We start from the raw sequence: 17,837 nt of genomic DNA, 5'->3' as shown, positions 1-17,837 counted from the left end.
AACTGCCATCACTGCACTAGAGAACAGTCACATACTCTCACACACAATTGTCTAGGTACACCACATCTCCCTGCTTGAGTCCTAAAGCAAATGAAAACATTACTTTTTCTTTGGAGAGATTCTCATTCTCTTTCTCTCAAGCCTAAGAGTGTCATCCAGTGTGTAGAGAAGACAGAGGCTAAAATATCCAGCAAGTTATTTTAGCAAGAAAACCACAAAAGTTTAGAAGTCAGCAATTCCTTGAAACTCACTTGGCAGCAGGGGAAAAAAAGAACAAATCAACTTTATAGCAAACTTGGTATATCCACACACCTTCAAATCTTACACTTCAATACAAACCAATTACCCTGTAACAGTAGTCATTGCACTTCCATAAATATCACAGCAACTTAACATGTTCTTTGCCCTGTTTGTAGCAGAAGGAGCTGACAGTGTGTGATAAGTTGTACATAGAAAGTCCTAAGGATCCATGACTCTTCTTTTCAGAGAAGACAGGATGACTTTTTGTTTGCATCTTTTTAATAGTAGCATAGGGATAGATTTATCCAGCGTGATTTCCCTTGTTGCTAAACAGAGAAAAAAACACTACAGCTAAGCACCACATTAACTAGGAGTGTTTTAGTTATACAATTACTTCTTACACCCAGCTTCACACAACTGTAAGTGGCTAGACAAAACATATCATCTTAGCAAAGCAGTCATGTGGGTGAGACTCCCTCTGCCCATCAGTGCTCCTTTAGCCAAAAGGTACAGAATCACAGGCAAGAGGTTTGAGGTAAAGTTACTTAGAAAGGTGGGCCTCTGATAATGGCTAAAAACAGCTAAATTCCTACCAGTCATTATCACAATCCCATCCTGGGAGAACTGGGATTTCATAGAGAGCCATCTGTCTGTCCGCAGCATTGCTCTTCATCTTGAGGGCTTATCGTATGAAGTACAAAAAATAACTGTTTAGCCTAGATGTTTAGGAAAAAGGCTGCTCTAAACTATTGTCTACTAAGAGAGAGGTTAGATATATTCTCTCAGCTAATGTACAGAACACTCTGCCAATAAATGGATGGTTTCAGATTTAACTGGCAGGTGAGCAAGACGGCAAGGCAGGCACTCAAAAGCTCTCAAGAGAGTAAAAGAACAGGAAGAGCAAGGCACAGCTTGCCAGCTCAGACATGAGGTAGACACCTCAAACTGCACAAGCACCTGGCTTGGACTGAGCCTAGGAGGAACCTGCACAGCAGGAGGAAGCAACAGATAAGAAGTTCTGTTGAAATTACACAAACAGAATAAGCAGTAGACAGGATAAGGTTAACAACAGGAGATGACTTCAGAAAATTTGCAGTTCAGCTAGACAAGAGAATTTGGCTGAGCGGACTAAAAAGCCAAGCAAAGCTTGGGATACCACAGTAGCTGGAGACAAATCTGTTTCTGTTTCCAAAGGAAAAGACAGCTCATCACTGACCATGTGCAATAAGCATTAACATACAACAAGTTGTACCAGAACTGCAGCCAGTCATATTCTAAGCTTCCAGTATGACAATTACTTGCAGAAACAGCTTAAGCCTGGTTCCACAAGAGATCTCAAAAGTTTGTAAGAAAACTCTTCCAAAAGAGGGCTTAAAGAGCATAATGGAATCTGCTTAAAATACAAAAATCTAGAGAAGGAGCCAATAATGGAACTTGCAGCCAGTTGCATGAAGTTAGCACCTTTCCTCATCAATTCTCTTGGGAAGTAACAATAACATATAGTATGTCCCGTACATTTACGGAGGACAGAAGTATGTGGAGGCTTGAATTGAACTTGAATGTGTTCTTGCAGTTTGTGAAATGTCTCAGTTGTTAAAGACTCTGATAGCTCATCCTGGATGAAACATTCCAGACCTACATTAAGTAAAGCTTCTGTACCAGGTTCAGATCACAAAAGCTGCTAGCTGTGGTGGTGGGGATAGATGATGTGCTATACTGCCTCATCTGCAGAATCCTCCCCTGGCAGAGACAGCTGGCATCATATCCTGCTACTTTGCTACTTTTCAGTAGACAAAAAAACAAGTTAGAAGCTAACTATTTCTCCTCCTGATTGGGTGAAAGCTCCTACAAACAACACATATGGCTGCTGAATCCTTGTTTGACAGTAGAGGCAGGATCAGTTTTGCTGAAGTCTTACGCTACTGATAGAAAGAGGCTTTGAAGTATGAGATACCTCAGGTTGTAATCCTACCAGCAGAGCACCTCTCTGTCATGTATGTTAATTGCCCCACCTTTCTTCCATGGGACTTGGGGGATATTTTTTTTTTTCCCTCTTCAGGAAACAAGACTGCATAATTTGTTTTAGTCTGCTTTTACCACAGAAAAATAAGTATGTCCTGCAGAGCCTAATGGGAAAGGGGATATATAGCCACCTGTGTTTCTACCTGTTGGTATAACTATCACACCTACAAGCATCTGAAATACTGGCTAGTATTATCCATTTTTCATAAACAAGCTGGCAAACTGTGTCTGACTTTGGTGCCAGTGGCTCATGCATCAGCTTCACTTTTAGTGCATCAAGTAGCTGCCCATTCATGTTTTATGTATCTCCATGCATGATTAGAGACCAGCACGGTCCAAGCCACAGTAGGTAACTACTGCTTACAAAGCCTTTGGTCAAAGCACCTGTTACTCACAGTAGTCAAGTCTGCCATAAAGCTGAGCAGAGAGAAGGAGAGGCTGCTTCTGGTCAGCCAGGCAAGGACATATTTTGTCAAGGTATCTTCACTTCTAAGCGAGCATTCATAAAGATTTTCTGAAGTTCCAAAGCTTTTTCTAAAGAGTAAAGGTCCATAGTATCTGTCCCCTGCTGCCTCAGCAGAGTTTCACACCTTTGTCACCTGTTGAAGTATGTCAGGTGAAGGTGTAGCAGGGCCAGGATCACAACCTAAAGTAGATAAACAGTGTGACATTAAGACTTCCAGGTTCATGAGCTACTGGTTCTTCAACACAGCTGTAAAACAATCACAAGGGCAGGCTCTTCGTGCATTCCTAGAAGTTCCTAGAATTTCTCAAGACACCTAAATTTGGGTACAGAAGTCAGAGAACTTTAGCAGCACATGTTTGGTATTCTACAGTGCCCGGCAAGTAGAAATTAACCGCCTGTGTTCGAAATGCACCTGACAACTACGCAGGCTGCTATCTGGTAAAGCTGCCTCACACTAGTTTGTTAAGTCATGCTCTCCAAACACCTTGACTAGTCAGCCTGCCCAGAAACAGGCATTTAATCTATCAAGAAATTCACTTCATCTAAACATAAAATTCAACTGAATTTTTTATACTAGGAAGTCTGCATGTGAGATTTAAAACAAGTTGGGAAGTTTCCAACTGTTGTCATCTTCTCCCAGGAGATTTTCCACAACTCCCCTTACAGAGCAGTTTGGATCCACATGAAGTAGAAACTTCAGGAGGTTGGTATTCATTCTTCTGGATGGCAGCCTCCCCCGATGGAGTAGTACACCAGAGAAAGCATCCAGGACTCAACCCCTGAAAGTCTAAATTTCCATGGGTATTGTTTTCTTGTGAAGACTATGGAGTCTTCTGCTGAGTTACAGGCAACTAGTTAATATTACAGTTGCCAGAAACTGAATGCTTGCTTTCAACTATCCTGCCTGAGCAAGTGTACAGCTTCACCAGATAGCTTTGCTCTCAAAGCAGCAGTCCATGAGGAAGCAGAAATTCAGAGTGGTGTACATTTTCTCCTTCTATTTTAAGGCATTCTGTTGCTTTTTGCCACTCATTTCACAGAGACACGATGACAGACAGAGTCATGTTAAGCAGACAACAATGCCACACAATTATAGCTGGGTTTTGGAACACTCTTATCTCCATACCTTCAGTATGTGACAGTCATAGGAGAATGGCAGCCAGTGACTGGAAAACTGAAGTGGTTTAGACACAAACATCCTCAAGGGCACTTAAAAAAAGCTTACTTGAACTTGACTTTCACAGACCTGTTCATAACACTCCTTGTCTCATCCCAGAAAGTTGTGAATGCAGGTGTTTTTCATACAGGCCAGCTCCATGTAGAAAGAAAAAGCACTTCTGCATCCTCCAGCATACCTAGATTAGCTCATCTGTGCACAGTATTCTATTTGAAGACTCCACTAAGCATCTATTTAGTGAAATTTTAGTCTACACAAGATTATTATCCAATACCAGCTAGATACAGAGCAAGGGAAGAAAATGCATTTACTTCCCCTTTATGAATGTTCTGTTTCATTCACTATCAGGCAGCAGCATGAGACTTTGTTCATTAGAGGCCACTTCTGCTTCTTCACGTCTGAGATAGTACATGTTCCAGTCTCTTGCACCTGTTTTTGTGCAGTTAATTTAAGGCACCAAAGTGGGCATACAGAGTGCAGAGAAAGGAGAATATTGTGGACACAGAGGGATGGAAAGAACAAGGCAGTCATGCTCAACTGTGTTAAAAAAAAAAAAAAAAATCCCCACAGTTAAATGCTAAAACCCTATTCATTTTCAGCAAGCAGAACCATGTTCCTACAGTGCTCCACAAATAAGACAGTGCTAAGTTGTTGTTAGTCTAGAACTAGTTGTTGTTAATTATAAGAACTGAAGAACTGTGATAATCAATTTCTGGTCTAGACCTACCTTTCTGGAAAAGGATAAGTGGTTACATATGCGTGCTCCCAATATCCTTCTCCAGTAATGGGAAGGGATGGCAGAGTTTATGAGGATGTACTCACAAGGAATAAGATGATACCTTGCAAAGTGGTCAGTGGTTCCTATTATAATAATAATCTAAAAATTAGACTGTAAGGTTGAGGCCATTTTAAGAGCAATACAGAGTAAGTATAAATCAGAATTAATCTCTCTTGCTCTTACTTTAATATTGTGTCAGTAGCTGAGGAACAAATGCTAGGTTCCAGAGGACCCAAGCCAAATTTTAACTTCTTAGCCATGAAGGGTATTATGAATCAAGTCTGTGGGTTCTTCAGGGCCAGGCAGAAAGACCCAGTTTAACAGAGCCATGCCTCCTCTCTAAAGTTTCAGCATTATAACTGGTATTTTGCTCACCTAACCAAAAATCCATTAGAATAAGACTAGATCAACTTGCTTTCATATTTTACATAGGAGTCAAAGTACAACACCTGGCAAGCCATGAGTCTGGTAACTTTACTCTGGAGTTCATAATTTGAGCTACTATTTCTGCTACGTAGGTCAGAGCTGCCTAGAGACATGCTCTTCAGTATCCCTGAAAAAAATAAGAATTGAAGATGCAACATGATGGCCTGTAGTTTGGTACCACTCAAAGCCTGGGAGCATTCTTGCTTATACAGGTATCGTACTTGGAATAGTGCCTCTTTGCATTTCAGCTGGACAGAGAAACACTGAAACAAACTTCATAGAGACATCACATGGTTGAAACAAGCATTTTCCAAGCCTTCTCGTGTAGGTCACGGGATTTTCACCTCAGCCAAATTTCATAGAATGAATTATTTTACTTTGTGGTTTGTTTTCCTGTAAGTCATCACAGTTAAGCTAAGCAGAACAAGAATGTGGGCACAAAAACATTCTCGCAAATACCATTTTCAACAAGAGCTATAAGCTGTCTCCTACCTCTGCTGCTAAAGTCTTTAGAGACTCAGCTACAATACAGCTTAGTTTCAACATTCCCACACACCAGGGCAAAGGCTAGTGTCAAAACAAAGTGTCAAGTACCACACCAGACTATCTGTTCACACAGTCTGGCTATAAGTCTGTCTTCCCACAGTCCCTAAGAAGTCGGGTTCTTTCCTAGTCTGGAAGGGGAACTGTGCAAATGCCACTCTAAACCTAAATGTGGTTCAGGTTAGACTCTGAAAATCAGGAATTATAGATGTTTTACAACAGTTAAAACTTTCAATACCAATAATAAGCCAGGTTATTGTGCTGCTTTTTGCATGAAAGGCTAAATGCCTTTGGAGGATAAGCATCTGGAAGATGAAAGGGGTTACTATTTGCAGCAGACATTTATTAGGCAAAATGTAAAGGTATAATACATGCTCAAAACTTAACTGCCATGAAGCTGTCATGTATACCCCCAAACCCTTTGGGCAGGAAAGAAATTACAAGAAGTAACTGCAGGATTGCCACAGCTTCCTCACTGTTGTAAATGTCAAGAGGTATTTTAACACATCCACAGGATGAGCTAGTCTCTTGATATAAGTTCCTGACACAAGGTTAGCACTCACATCTGTTTTTAGAGCACTTGAGTCCTTGCAGAAGGCTGCATCTGTCTTCCTAATCAAACTGCCACAGACTGGCAACCATCCAATATGATTAGTTCAATTGTGTTTAAGGCATAGAAAGTAGCACAAAAGTGCTTATGACCTGATAGGAAGCAAGAGAGTTTATGATTTGGGCAGACTTGGATGATTCTTTAAAAGAGCTAGAGGTTCTTTCATCTCTCCACAGTTCTCAGCAGTAAGCAACAGCACCAATTCCAGCCTATCTTCAGAGCCCAAAGGCTTCCACAAATGGCAGAAGCTACACATACTTAGAAACATTTCAAAAATAATGGAATTCATAACTTCTAGTTCTCTTAAGTTCCATGTTCCTATGCAAGGATTTCGTTGCAGCAATATTGTTTGTTATATGGATTCTGCAGCTGTGTGCACAAAAACACCACTAACCATTTCAACATGTTAAAGAGCACCTTGTCAACAAACAAGGCTGACATGCCCCGTGTTTTGTTTGAAGCTTCATTTTCACAAGTCGAGCGCTGACCTTCTCAACAGCAAAGCAGAAGCCAGGATTTAAGATCATGAGGAGGAAAACTTGAATCTTGCATATGACTAGGAATCATTCCCAGTCCAAAAAACCGCATTTCTATCTGATTACAGATGAAACAGTTTATTAAGCTTGTCCAAACTAAACTGCCATTTGCTAGTTTTGCATTAAAGCTCTATAGACATATCATTCAGAAGTTTGAGTTTTTCTGTTCACTCTCTAGAATTAGACTTAGTTATATCTGTTATCTAGGTATCCAGCATCACCAAACTATTAATTTGGTTTCTGAGAGCAAACAGAGCTGAGGTTTTTTAATGCAAACAGATGCAAAGGATTAAGGACAACTAGAGAAGAAATAAGAGGGAAAGAGATAAGAGGAATACAATGCAGGAAAGCACTGTAGTGTCCTGGTGAATATTTTGTTTAAACAAGAAAGAATATGCATATACTATAATGTGGATTCCTTCATGCTCTCTGTTTCAGATGAGCTGCATTAGCTTTCCTAACACAGACCAGTGAAGATTTTGTGAGAGCAAGTCAGACTGGCATGACATCACTGTGCAAGTGCTTACATCTCATGCCCTGGAAGAGCTGGAGAAGTGTACTCTTGGAGAAGCTCTTAGAGTTAGTTTATGCAGGTGCAATTTAAGTCTATCACGTTTGCTGATAGACAATACATTTTCCAGCAAAAAGGCATTTGCTCTCAAAAAGATAAAATAAACATAGTGCTTATCTGTTGGAAAAAAACAAACTATCAACCCTAAACCAAAACCCACACAGCATGATTGCTTCAGTCTCTGCTTTGAGGACAAAACCTGAGGAAAAGCAGTCACACAGTATTTCTTCACTAGATAGAAAATTATCTATAGAGACTGATGCACTTGTGTATTGGTTTTGCATGGCCTGGTTTCTGGTAGAAGATGGGCTTAGAGAGGTGACTTCTGTGAGAAGCTGCTGGAAGCTCCAAAGTGTCCAGCAGAGCCAATCTCTGATGCCTCTGAAGATGGACACACTGCTGGCCAAACTAAAGAGGTTAGTAATGCCTCTCTGATAACATATCTAGGATGAAAATCAAAACAAAGGGCTCACAGTTTTTCTTCTAGTCAGAGAAGAGGAGCATGTGAGAACATGTGAGGAAAACAACATGGCAACATCAATGTAAGTGGAGAGAGAGAGGGGAAGGAGGTGCTCCAGGCACCAGAGCTGAGATTCCTCTGCAGGCTGTGGTGAGACCACGGTGAAGTAGCTGTGGCCATGCAGACCATGGGTCCATGGGGGATGCAGAAATCCACCTGCTGGAAGGTGCCCCTGCTGGAATGTGTGGATACCTAGAGGAGACAGTGATCCAGCAGGAGACCCTGGTGGGGACACCCACACAGTGGGAGGCTGTGACCCAGGTGGAAAGACAAGGCCCTGCTCTAGGCTGGAAGGGGAAATGCCTCCATGGGAGGACTGAACCCCATGGAAGAGTGACCCGTGCCACAGCAGTTTTGGGATGATTGTGTGCCTGTGGGATGGACTCACATTTGCAGCAGGTATGGTTTGACTGCTGCTCATGAGAGTGGACCCATGCTGGAGAAGTTCTGAAAAAACTGTCTCCTGTGGGAGAGAACCCACAGTCTCACAGGGGAAGGACTCTTCTCCCAGAGCAGTGGAAGAAAATCTTGGTGATGAACTGACCAAAGCTCCATGCCCTGTCTCCCTGTGCTGTCAGTGGGAAGGAGGGATGGGCTAAGGGGAAAAAGGTGTTTTAAGGGCTTATTTTACTTCCCGTTATCCTCCTCTAATTCTGTTAGTCATAAATTCACTAACACAGCATTCCAGGTGATGCCTCACCAGGGCTGAGCAGAGGGGCAGGATCACTTCCTTGACCTGCTGGCATTGCTCCTCAATGCAGCCCAGGATGTCACTGGCCTTCTTGGCCACCAGGGCACACTGCTGGCTTATGGGAAGCTTGTTGTCCACCAGGACCCCCAGCTCCTTCTCCACAGAGCTGCTTTCTAGCAGGTCACCCCAGCCTGTGGTGGTGCCTGGGGTTGTTCCTCCCCACGTGCAGGACCCTGCATTTGCCTTTGCTGGATTTCAGAAGGTTCCTCTCTGCCCTTCTCTCCAGCCTATTGAGGTCTTTCTGAAGGGCAGCACATTCCTCTGGGGTATCAGCCACTGTTCCCAGCTGTGTGTTGTCAGTGAAATTGCTGAGGAGGTCACTGTCCCCTCATGCAAGCCACTGATGGGTAAGTCAAACATGCCTGGGCCCAGTATTGGACCTTGGGAGACAGGACTAGGAACAGGCCTTCAACTGGGGCCTGTGCCACCAATAACAATCTCTAGGATGTGCTGTTCAGCAGTTCTCAATCCCTTCCCTGTCCACTCATCCAATCCACTCTCCCTGAGCTTGCCTATACAAATGCTTTAGGAGACAGTGCTAGAAGCCTTGGTGAAGAACATCCTCTGCTCTCCCCACATCCATCCAACAGTTTCTTCACAGCAGGCAATCAGATTGATCAAGCATGATTTATCTTTAGTGAATCCATGCTGACTACTCCTGATCACCTTCTCATCCTCTCTGTGGATAAAGATGGCTACCATGGTTTCCAACAAACTGGAATTCATTGTTCCAACACCCTTCCAGGTATTGAGGTGAGGTTGAGTAGTTAGTAGCTCCCTCTGAGTCTCTCTTCTTGCCCTTTCAGAAGGCCATTTAAGCTGACTGGCATTGGAAATGCTAACTCATTTAAATAATTGCAGCTTACTAAATTTTCTTTTCCATCTTTAATTGATAAATGCAGTAGTGCTAGTAGCTACCTTGTCAGTTATTGCCCTTAGTAACTGGAAAGAAATGGTTCCTCCTTGTTTTTCAATAATTCACTAACAGTAACTCTACATAGATTTTACTTCATAGTTGTAGATGCCATGCCATTACATCCTAGTGATGCAAGCAGTTTTCCCCAGTCACAAGAACTTGGAAATCTCTCACATCCAGACTCAGGCAGACAAATCAGTCACAGCTTAAAGAGTCAGTACTGCTCAGCATTTAAGATCTTTCTCATGGTCAGCAGCAAACAAGCCTCAGCAAAGTTATTTCTGAGAAATACACAAGATAAAATAGCATTTGTAAGTGACTTAGAATAAGTCTTCCGCAGACTGAAAGCACATGCCAGTTACAATCTCAAATGCACATTTCAGGTGTGGCAAGTAGATTTTCTTGCAGCGGTACTAAGTCTACTGCACCAAAAGAGCTACCTGCCTTATCTCCTGACCTACTTTACGGAGACTATAGTCTCTCAACTCAGAGCAGGAGCAGACTGGCTCATGTGACAGCCAGACCATCTGTTTAAGATACCACAAGAGTATACCACAATGATAGAAGACACCAGGACAAGAGTTTGCACATTCATCTAGGAACCAAGATCTCCCAGATAGGTGTGTCACTAGCAACCAACCCTTCATTCTTTCATTCTCTGCCTCTACCATCATTAATTACAGGGACATGCTTCCTGAGTGACCAATAGTAGGAGAAGGTCCCCATACAACTGTAATAAAAGAACTTTGTTATCAAAATGGTTATCCCTTTCTATCCATGAATGAGCTCAGAAAACATTCAGCTACTTGGGTAAGTTTAAGGTATTCCAACACAAGCAGCCCTGAGGATTCCTTCTGACCATCAAGCATAACTTTTTCCTCCATGGCTGAGAAGTTATTGCCAAGACTCATCCTTCTGAAACCCATCTGAAGAATCAAGTTCTTCTATGTATGCTCTGAATATATAATACTGTTATACAGGAGAAGCTATGTTTAGCTTTACCAAGAGAGATTGAAAAAGTAATGGTATTAAGACAGTTATGCTGATGCAAGTGTTTGTTCCCACTTGCTAGCTATCCGTCATCTTGCTCAAAAAAGAAGTGAATTGCCAATTCAAGAAACTCGCTGTAGTTATGTTTCATAGAGACTGCAGAGTTTTACAATACCACTATAGCATCTATGGTGTAAGACACCAAAAAAGTACTCTTTCCTATTTCTACAAGTGAAGGCAACTTGAAGTGAAGCACCAGTATGTTGTTATAGTTTGCTTCTACACCATTAAATCCTCACAGTGGCTACAAGGAACAAAAAGTAGATAATCGCATCTTTTCAGTAGGATACTGGCATATTAACCTATCCAAGCAGTATTACAAGTTTGAGAGATGAAATAACTACAGAAAGCAGCTCCAGTTACCACCGTATTGAAAGATAGGAAACTGGTTTCAGACAGCAACCTGACTGTGGACAGAATGCTGATGACATGCTGAAAGCCATGCCAAGTTTAAGTAAGATCTTTTAGTAAGAAGACTGGAGAAGAACTGCCTGATATGCACACAGACAATGCAACAGAAGAAGAGATGGCAGCTCCTTTAAACAAGATGACAACCAAGCACAGCCTTTGAGAGCTGATGTCCTGTTTAGGAAGCATGCAGCAGACAACTGCCTGCACCTAGAAGCTTTCTGACCTAAGGACCATGGTTCACTCCTGTCTTCAGAAAGGATACAGGGAACTGCAGGACAGTAAACTTCACCACATACCTAGAAAATGGTCAAATACTAGAAACCACTTCTAAATATACAAAGCACATGATGACGAGAAGTCAGTATGGACTTAAGGGAACTCATGCTTAACCAACTCAATGCCTGCCTGCTCTGACGATATCACTGGGATGGTGTGCAGAAGAAGAGCTTTAACAGAGTTCATTTCAACTTTAAGAGAACTTTCCAAAAGATCTCTCATAACACAATCATAGACAATGTGATGAGTCACAAGGTAGATAAAGGTACAGCAAAGTGGACTGAAAACTGACTAAACTGCTAGGCTCAAAACTGGCTGAACTGCTGGCCACAAATTCCAAATAGTGTACATTAGCAGAAAGTATTAAGGCCACTACTGTTTTAATACCTTCATTAACGACCTAAATGATGGAACATGGTACATCCTCAGCAAGTGTACTGAAAGTGCACAGCTGTATAGAATGCTTGATGAGATGTTTGTGCTGTCATTCAGGAAGACCTCAACTGGCTGGAGAAATGAGCTGTGGGATGCCTCAAAAGAATGGAAATGAGGAAATGCAAAGTCCTGCACCTGCCAGGCGCAACCTCACGCAGCTGCAGGCTGATTGACTGAAAAGCAGTTCAGCATAGGGAATGAAAAAAAAAATAACATAGACAGTGATGGAAAACTTTACCAAGAGCCAACAACATGCCTCAAGGTAAAGAAGGCAAACAGGCTGGAGATAATAATGGTCAGGGAATCTTATCAATAAGGATAAATATTTGATGGAAGAGTGTACATAAGGAAGTGACAGACTCTTTATAGTGAATATTGAAATACTGGCAGTTTCACTTAAACACGAGAAAGATATTTCACTTTGTGGGTGACTGGATGCAGGAACAGGATGCCCAGAGAGCTGTTCAAAAAACAACTTCACAGCATCCTGGGCAGCCTGGTCTATCTAAGCCAACAGGCTGGACGAGACAATGTACAAGTGCCTTCTAGACTCAACTTCTCTGTGACTGTCATTTTTGCATCCTGTAGGCAGGAACACAGATCAACCCATCCATACTGACATTGTTTGCCAAGTTCACCAACTTCAGTTTGACTTTCTGCAGTCTTCAATCTCTCCCACAACTAAGAATGTACCTCCAGCTTCCTTTAAGAATAATAGATGGTGCTGGCCTAAGTTTTCATGTAGTCAGAGAAGTAAGAAGTTTGTAGACTCCCAGGCAGATCTATTTTAAATTTTCAGATTATACTGCAAACTGGTTTCGTCTGTGGGTGGATAAGGTTAAGAGCAATAATTACAAAATAGCAACCAAGGAAACTGGAAGTAGAGCTTCAGACTCTCAGCATAGTTTTTGGAGTTGGAGAGGTGCCAGGCTCTCTTTCAGAATAAGTGCTATGTAACAGCGCTCCAGCAAACACCAAGTATTTATATTTGATCAGTTGCTAATAAGAAGTCTAGAAATTCACCAGGGTGGTAACTTGGAAGCAGAGGAGCACACAAACAACAGTTTGCAGTTAGTAAGCAGAAGTTTGCAGTAGGAGTTTTAAAAGTCCATCTCCATGAACTGGCTAATTCAAGGTATGCATTCACTGCAAGCCTGGTATTCCACATCAGCCCTGGTATCTGCTTGATATACTATGTGTAAAACAGCCTTGAAGCTCCCATCAGATGTATAGCATTAACATAGGCAAACATAAGGTATGCAGAGTTTCCAAGAAGAAAAGCTGAGAAAGTACAGTAACAGCAGTTAGAAATGTCTGAAAAAGGACAAGGAAGTCTGAGTACTAGGACAGGTGGGATATGAAAGCTTTTGGAGTCCTCAGCAAGAAACCAGTGATATGAATCAGGCCCCTTCTCAGATAGCTGCCAGTCTCAAGGCAATCTCAAGCCGTCACCATGCTAGGAAGATTCTCTTAGATGATACAAGACAAGAGGGGCCACAGCTAGATGACAGCGAAACTAAGCCATACTAAACATTTCCTTTCTAACTCTGCACAGCCTGGCACTTCTAAATCTTAGCAGCAGCCTACCAAATCTCCACAGCTTCAGGGGGGCTGAATCCAAGTCTTCCCACAGAAAAATATCATCGACTTCTCACCTCTGTTTTAAACTCAGTAACCTATTAATACTGCCTTTTCTTCTCATTGCCAAAGCATTTGTCCTGGTGCACAAAGCAGATTTGCTATCAAACTTGTGCACTGGAGTCAATTAGTCATGTGCAAGCAGAACTTCCTTATTTTTTAAAAAGGAAAAGGCAGAGAGAAATCCAGATACTTCCCCATTTGTCTTGCCCTCTTCAGCAGGGGATCTGCTCTGAGAATGAGATTTCAATTAACCTGCATGTGTTCAAAGCTAAACCAGCAAGGCTTCAGTTTTACAACTAACTTTACAACTAACTCTGCCATGTAATTTGAGGAATTGTTTTCCGCTGCATGTTTCTCCTCTCACCTGATGTTAAAAAAACCCAAGGAAAACGCCCAAAACACAACAAACGTGCCAGCACTCAGTTTCAGCTTTAGCTGTGTCCTTATCTGAAAGCTAGCAAGGATGAAGGGAAAATAAAATCAAAGACACTCATGGTTATCAGGTGTCAAGACAATGTTTTATGCAATTAGACTTCAGGGGAACAAAAAGATAGAAACACTCGGCATATATATAAATGCTTTAGAAACAAGAATCTACAACTCGAGTGTTTTGTGTTTACTGCAGCATTCATTTGACTGTAAAAGTCAAGTACCTAGCTAAAATGTCCTTTTCATTCAAGAGGTAAGATGCTGCCAAAAGTCAAGGTGTCCTGATTCCTAAAACTACTGTCCACTACAACTCAGGATGAAGACACTACTTCATATAATAAAGTTCTGTAGCCCTCTTCCTAAGATTCAGAAAACTCAAGACTCATCCACTTAGATGGCCTCAGAAAACAGCACAAAAGATTATCCTTTCCTTTCTAATGACCTACTGCTCTAGTAGCATTACCCACTGCTCTTGAACAGCAACCTAAAGTTTATGAGACTTTAAAGTTACACAGGATCTGAAGTACTACATTATTCTCATATTTGAATCAAAATCCAAAGAAGACACACAGGCAGGTATTCCTGTCCCCCAGATTTCTCTAACTCAGGACAAAATGGTGCTCTTACACAATGGATAAAAAAAAAGTTTAAAAAAAGCATACTTTAAAGAACACAAAGCAGTGACTGCAGAGGTTTAGCCACTTCTGTGGTATACATCAGTGGTAATAAAAATTGAAGTACTTTATGGGCAGAAAACTTCTCTTTACTTCTGTACTTTCTCCACTCAGAAAATTTCGCTCTTAGGCGCTTGTAGCTTGCAGCAGACTTTAGGAAGTACTTGCTTGAGAAAACATGAAGAACCCATAAAACGCAAATTATCCTCTTCATGGTGATGGGCCAGCTATTGTCGCTAGCCCACTTCCCAAAGGGATACGCTATTAGGTCTGGATATAAACAGTTGTCCTTAAAGAAACTGACTCAAAGACACTTGAAGCAGGAGACTTGGACCAAAATTTCTGCAGTACCAATCTCTACCAGACTTCCCAAAAATGCCAGAGAGAAGACCAGAAGTGCTCCTACTCAAAAATCAATAAATAACAAATGCAGAGCTTTAAGCTTTAGTTAGACTTGAATGCCAACTTCCCTGTGTTACTCAGCTATTGAAGTTACTCAGTACTACTAGTTGATTAATGAGCCAGTCTCTCAAAAGAACAATAACCCACCATCAGTGATTAAGATTTTTTAAGATTAACACTGGAAGTGCTCAAGGCCAGGCTGGATGGAGCTCTGAGCAACCTGATGTATCGAGGTGTCCCGGTCCACAGCACAAAGGTTGGACTAGATTATGTTTGAGCTCCTTTCCAACCCAAACCATTGAGTGATTCTGAGACTGAGACATAACCACCCAAAAAGTGGTTTTACCTGCTTACCTCCACTTACGATACTCTCTCTGTAGACTACTAAATACACAGTGCTAGCACTGCAGCCAGTGTGTAAAATATTAAGCTGAAGAAGGGACATTCCACACACACCAGAGCTGTTGATCTCCTTCTATTAAGAGGATAAGACATATGGCTTTTTCTGCAAGTTCAGCTAGAAGGAAAAAAAAAAATTCTCTTCCTACTGGATATCCTTTTATTCTCATGGATCATAGCCTACTGCCATTTCCAGGTCAAGAACAGAACTGCTCTCAAGTCTAACATCACCACCACAGCTTCTTTTGCCCTGTCTTTTGGAGTACTTCTATGCTGCCAAGTGCCTAGAACAACATGGTACTACATACAGGGTACAGGACGGTGGAGTTCATCTCTATTGTTGATGGAAAAACTGGGCAAGAACTTTCCTACTTATGAGAAATTAGATGACCACAGCCTGAATCTAGAGTTATTTCTGCTCCCAGGTTGTCAGGAATACTGACACACTTCTCACAACCTCACAGCAGTAAAGCAGAGAGAAGCTTGCTTGCACTCCAAAAGCAAAGAAGTTCTTTAACACAACTGAGGAAAGACGTTATAGTGTGTGAGATATTCCTCAGAATACTGCTTCTCCCCAGCTATACAGCAGTGTGGAAGGACCATGTTAACAGCTGCAGCTCCTCAGCTGCAAGATTCATGAGGGCAGCTGCCAATTTCTATTGCTACAGACAACAACCTAGTTATATGATTAAACCATCTATTACAGACAAAAACCTCCACAATTTCTATCCCTGCCTCAGTCTTATACCCTTTTCTCAGCAGGTCATCAACTGACTAATTTGTGAGATGAAGGCCTAAGCTCCTGAAGAGAAGGTAAGCCTCACTTCTCACTAGAGCAACAGTAGGCAAATGTTCAAGAAGAGGACTCCTTACATGGGCAGAAGAAATGCTGAATCCGTACATCACAGCTGCACACAGCAGATGGTGAAATACGGAAAAGGCCAGGCTACCTTGACTCACTCTCCTGTAGCATGGGAGTATATTGGGCCAGATACTGCTGACAGCCTCAAGCCTTTTGGAGCCTAAGCGATCCATCCTACCCAGAAGCATTTTCCTCAGGACAACAGCCATAGAAGAAGCACTTCTTGCAACCAGCAACTCAGCTGCTGCAACACCTTGCATGCACGAACCAGCTGTGCCATAACTGGTTTTAAACCCACATCACACCTTGAAGTTCTTGCTCCCAGGAAATCCTTCCTTAAAAGTTTCAGGAACACTTTGTAGACTACAGATACCAAGTCCTTGCAAGCTAATGTATCAGCAGTGCTGTACTACCACTACCGAATTATCACCACCGTGAAGACACTTCACTGAGTTTGCTAGTGTCCTGTGAACATATGTCAGAGCTAGGGATGGGAAAACAGACATAGATACTCCTGAGCACCCTCTCTGTACTAGCGCTGGGAAGAAGTAAGCAGGAGTTCAGCCTGGAAAGCACAATCACAAATAAGCTGACGATAAGGAAACAATGCCAGCTCCAAGCCTTCCTCGTGAGGGCTACAGGAAAGAGGCAGCAAAGAAGCTGCAGCAATACCTGAAAAATTTACATCTACCTGTACATGGTATAAGCCACAGCAGATACAGTAAATAAAATACAGCCTCTCGCAACCCTCCCGTGACAGCGCAACCACCAGTGTTCCAGCCGGTCCCTCGCCGCAATGGATGTCAGCAGTGCCCAGGGCTTCATCTGCCCGTGGAGAGATGAAGCCGGGAAAAGGGATGTGTCAAGGAAACAAACACACACACACACATACTCTCTCTCTCTCTCTCCTTCTCCCCGCTCTCCTTCAACATCAGAGGCCTCCTCAAATGCCGCACCCCCTTCCCCCGGACCGTACCTTGTCGGCGATGCTGCGGGGTAGGAGCAGGTCGGGGCTGGGGGTGAGCGCCGGCCCCATCTCCTCGCTGCTGGACGTGGCCAGCGGATGCGGCATCTCCCGCAGCGACTTGGGCCCGGAGGACGGGAGGGGCTTAGGGGCGCTGGCCGCGCCGCCCGACATCGCGCCGGGGTCGGGCACCGACCGAGGCAAGGAGGGAGGGGGCGGAGGCCGCGCCGCCTCGGCGAGAAGGTGCGGGGCCGCGGCCGGAGCCTGCCCGCCACCGCCGCGATATGAGGAGGCGCAGGAGGCGGCGGCTGCGGCGACGACGGAGGAGGAGGAGCGAGCGCAGCATCCGCCTGCGCCACCGCCCGCCCCTTTCCAAAGCGACATCCGCGCCACCTGCCGCCCCGCCCCGCCCGGCCCGGCCCGGCAGCCACCCGGCGGGGCGAGGCAGGCCAAGCCGAGCCGGCGAGGCGGCCGTGGGGGCATCAGGGCTGGAGGAGCCCGGGAAGGGCCGGGGGATGCAGCGGATCTGGCGGAGGCTGAAGTGGGCCGGGCCGGGCCGGGCCGAGCTTGGGGAAGCACCGAGCCACCAGCGGCCCCAACGGTGAGCCCGTAGTGCGGCGGTGTCGCCGCGCGCTGTGTAACGGCAGGTTAAGTGCCCGAAAAGCAGTCCGGCTCCTCGACTTTTCCAGGCTCGCCGACCTCAAACTCCGCTCGTGGTGGAAGGGAAATTTGTAAACG

General features: G+C 43.6%; 1 protein-coding gene across 1 annotated transcript in view; it reads right to left on the bottom strand.

The window, feature by feature from the left end:
• Nucleotides 1-17,518, bottom strand: part of SNX30 (sorting nexin family member 30) — a 48,594-nt gene extending 31,076 nt beyond the window's left edge. The window contains exon 1 of the mRNA XM_079331653.1: nucleotides 17,112-17,518. Coding sequence (XP_079187779.1) covers nucleotides 17,112-17,483 — 372 coding nt within the window. The 5' untranslated portion in view covers nucleotides 17,484-17,518. The remainder of the gene's footprint in view (nucleotides 1-17,111) is intronic.
• Between the last annotated feature and the right edge of the window lie 319 nt (nucleotides 17,519-17,837).

Source organism: Erithacus rubecula, assembly GCF_903797595.1.
Source record: "Erithacus rubecula genome assembly, contig: SUPER_Z_unloc_6, whole genome shotgun sequence".
NCBI classification, from domain to species: domain Eukaryota; kingdom Metazoa; phylum Chordata; class Aves; order Passeriformes; family Muscicapidae; genus Erithacus; species Erithacus rubecula.
The sequence above is the reverse complement of the archived record's forward strand: the minus strand, read 5'-3'. Positions and strand labels throughout refer to the sequence as shown.